General features: G+C 29.8%; 1 protein-coding gene across 3 annotated transcripts in view; it reads right to left on the bottom strand.

The window, feature by feature from the left end:
- Window positions 1-10,923, bottom strand: part of LOC106466722 (glycine dehydrogenase (decarboxylating), mitochondrial-like) — a 163,714-nt gene that overhangs the window by 88,520 nt on the left and 64,271 nt on the right. For all 3 annotated transcript variants that reach the window (XM_022394809.1, XM_022394808.1, XM_013927025.2), the window contains exons 6-11: window positions 10,551-10,698; window positions 6,957-7,153; window positions 4,533-4,629; window positions 3,231-3,336; window positions 2,074-2,213; window positions 888-968 (exon numbers count right to left, since the gene is read on the bottom strand). In XM_022394809.1, the coding sequence (XP_022250517.1) occupies window positions 888-968; window positions 2,074-2,213; window positions 3,231-3,336; window positions 4,533-4,629; window positions 6,957-7,153; window positions 10,551-10,698 (769 nt within the window). The remainder of the gene's footprint in view (window positions 1-887; window positions 969-2,073; window positions 2,214-3,230; window positions 3,337-4,532; window positions 4,630-6,956; window positions 7,154-10,550; window positions 10,699-10,923) is intronic.

Raw genomic sequence — 10,923 nt, 5'->3', positions numbered from 1 at the left:
TATCCTGTTTTCAGATAGGGTAGAGAAAATAACATATAAACAATAAAGTTTTACTGAAAAAAAAAAACTTTGAAATGCATTTAGGAAGTTTTAGGGATTACACAAAAGAAATTTGATATTTTTGAGATGAAGAAAAGGATTTTTAATTTTAACATAAAAATTACTTTGCACATGGGCTATTCAAAACAAGTACTCAATATATTCATGGACAAAACTTTATTCTATTTTATTAAAAATACTTGTAATATTGACCGAAAGATTCCCAAATTTCGTGAAGATATACCCAATATATAGAGAGTTATAAGTATTAAATTGATGTCAACTTTAAATGAGTACAGAAAGTCACGTGACTCGGTCAAATCGACCAACCCCGTGTCGAAAGATTTAATTAAATTTTGAATGTAACTTACTAAAATCTCGTGACATGTACAGAAAAAGATGCCCGTAGTGAAAGTGTTAAAGAAATTAAGTTTTCATTATAGCAGCAATGAACATTAAACTGAAAAAGTGCAAAATAGTGGTTTAAGCATTAAATTTGCATTATACTGGCTCTGTAAATGTGGGCCATAGACCAATGGGTTAGCTAATGTATGTATACTATTTCTTCATGAAAACCAAATCAAGAAACAAAATGAAAACAACGAACATTTTTAAAGATCAGTATATTTTAGGCTTATATATAATATGTTACTTTGATGAACTTAAAATTCATCTGTTAACATGAAAAACAAAAAACATATAACTTCTCTGTTAATTCCTTTTCAGCTGGTAGCTAACTTTAAATAAGCAAATATTTTCCAGTAATTTGCAAATAAAACTCCCAAAAATATGCAGCCACTAATAGAAAAATAAAATAAAAATTAGTATTTCATCAAATTAATACTTACAACTTTCTTTTTGACACCAAACAGCTGAAGTAAATCATTCATATCCTTCTCTTTAACAGTTTCATCCAAAGAAACTCCAACCTAAATTAACAAAATGAATGGTGCATTTCAAATAATCTTAATAAATAACAGTACTATGTATAGTTAAGATTCTGTGTTAAAAAAAAAAATAGTGCTAGTTTCTGCCATATTTCCTACAATAAAAGTCTAAATTCTTTTACAAGTACTAAGAATACTAGAAGTGAAAGTATGTTAAAATGTTACCTTCCCACTAAATGTCATCCACTTCAAGTTCACTGAAAATGAAATGCTTTTACATTGTTAAAATTACATTAGTGATCATAGAAGTATTAAGTAGATCTTCATAAATAGTTTTTGAATTTTGAAATAGTTATAAATTGTCTAGAGATTGTACAATAAAAGTTAAATTGGTTAGCTTATTACTAAGCCTAGGAAATCCAATACAACCTAGTACTAAACCAAACAGCTGAAGTAAATTATTCATATCCTTTTTTTAACAATTTCATCCAAAGAAACTCCACTTCAACCTAAGTTAACAAAATGAAAAGTATGTTTCAAGTAATTTTAATAAATAACTGTTATGCATAGTTAAGATCTAGTGATAAATAAGAAGAAAATGTGCTAACTTCTGCGATACTTCTTGTGATAAAAGTCCAAGTTCCTTTACAAGAATTAAAAGTACTGATAATGAGAAATAATTAGTAGATCATTATACCATGACATTTTTTTATATTCTAAAGAAGCTCATAATTATTACAGAAGTGTATTAAAGTTAAAACTAGCTACTACACAATTTAAAACTATCCACATCTTGTATTATACAGAATTTCTCACTCACCAAATTAAAACAATTTTGATTAAAAATAGTTTCAACATCCATGAAAATATGCACATTGCAAATTGAAAACTCATTTAAATCTGCACTATATGAAGATTAAGCAATGTTTAGAAAGCAAAAACCTTTATCAGATCAGATAGATATTTCATAAACACACACAAATAACATTGTTTCTCAACTCTTATGGCTCAGTTCTTATAAACAAAAAATATATACAAGGTTCCTAAACATATTAAGAATCTGAATCTGTTTCTGAAAAACAATATTACAAAGATACTACACAAGTCTACAGCTCTAATAATTAATTATAAAACTGATCTGACATACTGAGCCATCTCCGTAGTAGCGAAGATTAATTTCTAATTCATGAGCTCTTTTTCGAATTTCACCCTGAGATACACATGGCATGACCTTCAAAGTGTCAAAAACAACCGAGTTTTCCATTGCATGACCAGCTTCCCTTATACCTGAAAAATTTATATATATTCCAAAATTATACAGGAAGTATCATATTTCACAATGCAAGTGCCATCACTAAACTTAACACTGGTTTAACTTTGAAAAAATATTTATACAAAAACTATCCAATAATAAAACAATACACGACCAACTTTTTTGTAAAGTTAGCTGCCAAAGAAAAATACATTAATCTTTGTGGTCAGAATTATTTTTAAATCTAAGAAACTAAGAATGTATTTTTTTGAATTAAAATAAAAAATGCTTTCATACATTTTGTTTTTACAAAGAGCTAGGAAAATATCTTATGAGAACAATATGTTAATTACAAGCTGATTGGGATGTGTGATTAGTCAAGTCATGAGTATTTATAATAAAGCATTATTTTCAATATTGATTAAAGGATTATGTATTGTTAAAATGAACATTTTTTGTATACTCTATTCTAAGAAGAAAACAAAAAACATTTTATTTTGAGACCTACTGTTGTTGTACTAGTAGCATATATACATATTGGTAAATGGCCATAAAGCTCTATGCCCACTATAAAACTAGGTAACAAATGATCACCAGGATCATATGTCAATCATTACAAAAATAAAATAAACATCATATCCTCAGTCAAAGCAAGAATAAAAAACGTCATATCCTTAGTCAATACAAAAATAAAAAAACATCATATTTTCATAAAAATCACCAAACCTGAAATGTTTTATACAAGATTTTAATTAATCTAAAAAGATAAATCATGATAGTTATTTTAAAAGTTTTTTATTTTGGAAACCCAATAAAACTTTCTTTAAATTTTCTCTGAAAAACTATGAAGTCTGATCCTCACAACAACTACAGTAGAAAGAACCCCATAGGGCAGCTTTGTGCCAAAATAAACAGTTAAAAAAGATTTGAAGTACATAACAGTATTTCAAACCTTTATAATGATAATACATGTAAAACTGTATAAGTAGAAACATCCAGTGAAATACATTTTTAAGAAGTAATATAAATATATAAAATATAAAGAATCCAACCTTTAGCCAGCCAAAGAGTGGCATTATGAACTTGGTTGGCAATAGCTCGGAGTCCATCAGGACCATGGTATACAGCATACATTGCAGACATATTAGCAAGGAGGGCCTAAAAAGCATACAGATAAAATTATATACAATGTGGTGCTGAATGCAAAGAAATGCTTGGATGTTGATTCTTACACTCGAGAATCTTCTACAACTTTAGAGAATAGGTGGGAGTTTTGCAATATATATTTAACAGTATACGCTATGTACATTTCGAAATACAAGTTTAATTTAAACAAACATCAATATTAAAATAAATATAGAATAATAAATTCATCATAATAGTATTGCCTGATAACCCATAATGTTTGAGACAGATAAGCCACAGTCAAAGAGTAATCTGAAGAAGGAGGTTAGATATTGTAAAAAAAAGGTCGGCCAGAGGGGAAATGGTAATTGATAGACCATTTAGACCACTACATGGAGGAAGTGGAGGAGTGACAAGAGTGGGACAGAAAGAAAGCTATCCAAACAGATGGTTAAGCTCAACAAGCAATGAAACTGACAAATCCCACATACGACAATGAAAGGATGTCACTCCTTGAGGAAAATGTGATGTGCAAGTTTGAGCCAGGAGGAGGAGAATATTGAGAATGGCTTGGACAAGAGAAGACAGAGAAACAGAAACCAATGTTGGACTGGACAGTAAGGGGCCATCAATAAGATCATGCAAGGAGTGTCCTGAATCACAGCAAAGAAATGAAGAAGGAGGTGGAGAGAAAAATAGGCATATAGGAAAAGGTAGGACCAGTCATGACTAAGGACATCGACAGCAAGGGCTAAAGGGTGAGGTACAGAGGACCAAAAGATCTTAGGTAGGTACATCTAAAAATTTCTCTGGAAATAACATAACCTCATAGTTACCTGTATTTTTGCTTAACTCCAAATTCAGTTTTTAATCATTAATAATGTTTTCCATATGCCAGAGTAAAGATAAGCTTGATTCAGGAAACTCCACTAGAAAAATGAATAAACTAGTAATTAAAGTAAGAATTACCAGCTGAAGGAAAAATTCTGTCTATAAAGTTTCAACGGCACTGCTTTTTTTTTTTAGTCTTCGCAGGAAGGGAAAGTATCCAAAAGTAAAACAGTAACTGTTTATTAGAAAACGAATCTTTATTTTTTTCTGTAATGCAAAGCTGCTTGATGTATAGCATATGCATACCAAGCCAGTTCAAAAAAAAGTTAAAGCTTAGAGGTTAAACAAAACCTTTATCTACCCTCCAGACAAAATATTTATTTTGAAAACCATGTTACCTGAGCAGTGCAAATGTTGCTTGTTGCTTTGTCACGTCGAATATGTTGTTCACGTGTCTGTAATGCAAGGCGATATGCCTTATCTCCTGATGCATCTCTAAATATGTATATAAAAAATCACCTTTAAACAAAAACTAGCAAATTGTATGTTTACATATACTCACTTAAAACACATGATCAATACCAATAATACTCAATTTTTTTTAGTTACATTTCTTCAAGCAATAAATACTTTCTTAACCTGATTTTAACACGATATGGGACTCAATCACTTTTACCAACTTTGCAAACACCAGGTAACCATAACTTTTAATTTAGTAAGTGTATCTTTGTGACATTCAGTAAGCTTTAAGTGAAAAAAATTTCTAAAAATTTGTCTGTGAATATATGGAGTAAGAGTATTATTCAGACTCTGATTAGTTCAAGTGCAAGTTGATTTTCATGTTAAGACTAAAAATACTTTTTTCATGTTACAGTTCAAGTTTCATTTGCATAACCACTAAAACTTTCTATAAGAATATCAAAGTTCTTTTTATCATAAAACTTTATATTTTATCTATTATTGTCTCTACCCTACAACTACACAGATTCAATAGATTTGACTGACTTTGCAGCCACCACAAAAGAAATTGAAATTAAATGAAATTACCCTTTTTTTTGTTTCTACAATGAATGCAGATTGTAATAGAAAATGACAATTATTTAACCTAAAAATCTTAAGGTTTGTAACAGTTCACATCTGTTTTTATCTAATTTTGTTTTATTGCTTCTTGAACCATGTCTAACTAATCATCCTGTGATACAAGCTACAAGTTCCACAGTGAATGCATAGCTAAAGTTAAGGTATTCAGTGACATAACACATGAGCTATTTGGGAACTAGTCTCAAGAAAACGTTATGAAAAATTGTTTTGTTAGCTAACCTAATAAATGTTTAATTTTTACATTTAAATTATTTTTATAACAATAAATAAAAAAAATATATATAGAAAACAAGAAATTTAGTACTTACATTTGGCCTTTCATTTTTTTTAACAGTTGCAAAATAATAACATAAAGTAAATAATATCCTAAAACTATTATAATTTAGCTGGCTTTATAACTAAGGCACAAATGCCTTAGATAATTCCTTTAGCTGCTCAAAATGAACTCAGCAACAGTAACTTTTAATCTGTAGATGAAATAGCTAAAACCATTTACTGATAACAAGGTAGCATTATACATCCTTCAATACATTAAAACTTTGTTTTTCTATTGGTTATAAATGATGTAATAGCAAATATCATAGAGAATTACTGGAACTTTGTGAAAGGATGTGACAGAAAAGCGTGGCAATTGGGTTTGACTTTCTGGTTTATACCTTCATAAAAGAATATTGAAGACTATAAAAGTTAAGACTATACATTAGTAATATCTATACTATAACGAGTAACTTACACTAAACTCAGGATATCATAGAAGGGTGATGAAGAAAACAGAAAAATGGACAAGTCAATTTGGTTTGTTTGTTTTGAATTTCACACAAAGCTACACGAGGGCTATCTGTTATAGCTATCCCTAACTTAGCAGTGAAAGACTAGAGGGAAGGCAGTTAATCATCACCACCCACTGCCAACTCTTGGGCTACTCTTCTACCAACAAATAGTGGGATTGACTGTCACATTATAATGCCCCCATGACTGAAAGGGCGAGCATGTTTGGTGGGACATGGGGAATCAAATCAATGACTCTCAGATTGCGAGTTAAGTGCCCTAATTATCTGGCCATGCTGGGCCTGGACAAGTCAGAGCAACAAATGTCACATTACAGAGAGAAAGGAAGACTGAGAACTCATATAAATATTTATTTTTCAAAGTAAGAAATTAAAACTTATATAATATTAAATTTTGATATATTAATTACATTTTGATGACAAGTTTATTCATATACATTAATAATAAAGGTCATGACATGCATGCTTTCAGCTACCCAAATTTGAGAGGGTTAATACACAATATTGCTCAAAAGCCACAAAATGTTTTCATATAAGATATAATATTAACTTCATATGTTAGCGTGAACACATAAGTTTACTTACAAGATAGCTTAACACATATTCAAAAACATTTAGCAGGACATTTGTTTTTGTTGCTTTATTTTTACACAGATTACACAATTAAAGAAAAATTACCAGAAGAAATCAAAATTAATTTAGTACAATAAAAGTAATTTTGTACTTTGTAATTATATAAGTTCTTACAGTGTTTAAAAAAAACATGCATAAACATATTTTACCTTCATGAGCTGATACGTGATGATACACTATGTGAGCACTTCTTTTGTAGGAAATTTTCAAATTTATAAATTAATGTGTAAAAAAAAAATATTTTTTTATACTTGAACATTTTCTGGTATCATTTATATAATTAACACACAAAACATTTACCTGGACACCCCCACCATGCGACCAGGAATTATACGAGTCAGTGATGCTTGTACAGCAAAAAATCCAGCATGAGGTCCACCATAATTCAATGGTACACCAAATCGCTGACTGGTTCCAACAGCAATGTCCACTCCAAACTCTCCTGGTGGTTTTATGATAGTAAGTGCTAGAAGATCACATGCACAAACAACCAGCGTCTGCCAAGAAAGGTGATGTTTAAGTAGCACATTTTGTGGTTTTAATAACAGATAGAACTAAAACATATTATACTACTAACTCTCTCCCTACGAAATTGGTCGATTCAACCTAAAAATTGGTCCCAAATTGACCTCCGAGTTTTCATCCTATAACTTCTGTTTTGTGTATCTTCACAAAATTTTGAAACTTTCAGTAAGCATTAAATTATTTGTAAACAAAAAAATCAGAATTTTAAAGTATTTTTACTAAAACTTTCTGCATGAATATATCGAGTCAAAGTGTTGACTGCTCCAAGTGCATAGTGATTTTGATGTTAAGATTAACAATACTTTTCATCATCTGAAAAAATCTCAAATTTCATTTGCATAATCTCTAAAACCTCCTAAATAAATTTCAAATGTTTGTTTTCTGTATAACTTTATATTTTATCTGCTATTTTTTCTACCTTAACTGTATATACCAGGTTGGTCAAGTTAAAATAAATCAAAATTACTTTTTTTTTCTTTCTAGAATGACTTCAAGCTGTAACGTGGCACAAAATTTGTTTATCCTAAACTAACTTTAAACTTGTAAAAGTATACATCTATTTATATTTAAATATAATTTTTTTTATTGCCCTATGAACCGTGTATAACTAATATTCATGCCATAGAAGTTGTAAATCACTTGGCAAACATGAAGCTCACATTGCCCTATCAAATTATGTAACACACAACTCAAACTGTCCACAAGCATACCTCATGAAAATTTATTATTTTTTTTTCTTCTTTACCATACCTAATTTAACCTAACAAGTTCTTAATTTTTTGCATTTTAGTTACTTTTGTAATAGTAATTAAAGAATACACAGAAAAAACAAGAAATTTAGTACTTATCCTGGTCTTTCTTTTTTTTTTTTGCTGTTGACTGTTGATGAAACTTAACCCTAATGTTTTATACTAATGGTACTACTAAAATATGTATTTTTTTATTTAACTAAACAATGTGCCTAAGAACACAGAATAATAACATGTAAAAAAGCAGACAATGTCCTATAACTATCATAATTCTTCTGACATTGTAACTGTGCAATAAGTGCTGTTAAAATTTCACCTAAGCTCATCCATGTGTTTTCCATGGGAATAAAGTTTGAACTAGAAGTGAAATAGACAATCCTCTGTACAGAAAACAACATAATATAATATATCATTTGATAGATTGAAACTTTGGCTTTCTATTGGTAATAAGTAAGATAATATTATATGTTTGCAATAACTACAAGCAATTTGTGAAAGAAAGGACATTACAGGTGGGTGTAGTAAGTGAGTTTGATTTTCTAGTTTATGGATCAGTAAACAAATAAAATTGAAGGCAAAAAAAATTTGTTTTGCCTAAGTAATAACTATATTATAATGAGTAATTCATGATAAATTCCGTACTTCTCAGAAGCGTGGTAAATAAATTAGAGAAAAGGGAAGATCTAGAAAGCAAATGTCACAATTCTCATACTAGGGAATACCGAGTTATTTTAAAATATGTCCTTATGTAATTAAGAACTTAAAACTTGCGTAATATTAATATTTGATTTATTAACTACGTTTTAATGGCAAGTTTATTCATATAACAAAAATAAAGTAGTTTAATTGAACTTTGAATGTAACTTCCTAAAAAAGTCATGACACACTGACTTTCACCTTCCCGTGGTGAGAGGATTAATAAAGAAATAAAAGTATATGCTAATGAAAGTGAAGTGACTGAAAAAAATCTACAGAATAAGAATAAAATTTAAATAAACTCATCATAAATGAAGTTGAAGCAAGCACTATCAGCAGATACCAGAAGAAACAATGACAAACAAAGATGGAATTTCACAGTAAGCCTTAATTTTAAGATCAGAGCATATCTGTTTTAAAGAATTAAACTATGTTCACACTTCACCTTCAGAATAATGGATAGTAAGAATCTCGAAGTATCTCTACCATATTTAACCATCATAAAACAGTCTTCTACATAGAAGATAAATTAGAATACAATAACAACTATCCCATGAAACAGAGGAGGTTCTGTGATTGAATGAATTTATCCTAAAGAAAGGCAAGTAGAAAGCAGCATCTTGGATTGAATTTAGCATGAGTGTGACTGAATGTCAAATGTTCCAAGTTAGAACTTAGAATATTTAAAACATTTTGTAAATATGAAGTATATACTATGCAAGAGTGAGATAACTCTTATTTGCACACCTCAGTAAAATTTGATAGTAAGTAAGCAAAAGCATTTAGCCTTGACCAGAAATTTTGGGATATTCTGAAATTTTGCAAACATACACTACTAAACATCAACACCTACAAACCATTACAGCTTCAAAACATAGGATCAGGCAACAATATGATCTCTTATCAACTTTTATCTTTTTGGGTTGTCTTTATTGATACATTTGCCTTAAAAAAAAGTGATATAGTGACTTTCTCAGTTTGATTATTGATTTTTTCATCTTGATCTTCTACACAAAACGAGGGCAATGGTGTTTTAGTTTACCAAAATGTTACCAAAGTAGCAAAACTACAATTTTTACCACTGACCTACAGTTTACAACTTTTCAGTTAACTAGATCTGACCAGAAAAAAAAAGGCTGGGTTACCTTGACTATTCATTTTGGAAGGTAGGCTTCAATCTGACTTCATAAATTAACATGGTTAATACTGAACTATATGAAAAGAAATCCCACTCATACTAAAAATGTACAACTTTTGAAGCATTCGTTTTCATAAAGTTTAAGTTACTGTCATATCCCTTTGAAATTGGGGCATATTTTTATCAGATGCATGTTCAGTAGACTACTGAACCCCACAGTTATATTTCAAAAAACAAAAGTTATCAAACACAAATACAACTTAAGAGATATTGACATTTAGAATATTTCACACATCTCCTTCTTATCTTGCCTTAGCATAGCATGTAACATTATCAATGTCATAACTCCCCAAGCATTTGCTCTTCATAAATAATGTTCCCATATCTACACTAAGTTATTCTACTTATAAATTTTTAAAACCAAATAACTAAAACTAGTTTTCAAGGGGTATGACAAAAGTAGTCTTCATTCATTCTCATATTTAGTAAAAACTATTAGCTCCAAGTTACCAAATGAAAATTTAATCACATGGCTAAATCGTTAACCAATTAAAAGGATAAAACATTACATCCCCAGAAAATCAGTAACTTATTAAATACACAAGAACTCTCAAAATCAGGCTCTGTGTTGATTGTCTTTTAGGCTGACTTGACCCAGGCTACAATATCTTCAATATTTTTGTACATTTACAATATGCTTTCTTTTTATTCATACATGTTACTTCCCTAAAATTTAGATTTATCTGCATAAGAAAACAGATAAAGTACATAAAACTTGCAACTTACTCCATATTCATGACACTTGTGCACCAGTTCTGAAAAGTCATTAATTGCTCCTTCAGTATCAGGATATTGAAACAAAACACCCATCACATCTTTTTGACTGTAGTTCATAGCGTTTAAGTCACCAACAAGTACTTCAACTCCCAGGGCACTAGGCAAGTAGAAGTCATTCATGAACAAGCATTATGGACAAAAAAATAATAACCAAACCTTTATATCTGATACATTGAGTATTACTTACTTCAGAGATGAAAGTGTCCCTTTCCTAAAAATAATCGAAGCCAAGTAAGGGGGGTCCGGCACCCAAAATCATGCATTTTGATGCATTTTAGTACTTAAAATTCACTTAAACAAGTTACCCCATTTTTCTTACTTC

This window comes from Limulus polyphemus, unplaced genomic scaffold (assembly GCF_000517525.1).
Source record: "Limulus polyphemus unplaced genomic scaffold, Limulus_polyphemus-2.1.2 Scaffold2360, whole genome shotgun sequence".
Taxonomy (NCBI): domain Eukaryota; kingdom Metazoa; phylum Arthropoda; class Merostomata; order Xiphosura; family Limulidae; genus Limulus; species Limulus polyphemus.
The sequence above is the reverse complement of the archived record's forward strand: the minus strand, read 5'-3'. Positions and strand labels throughout refer to the sequence as shown.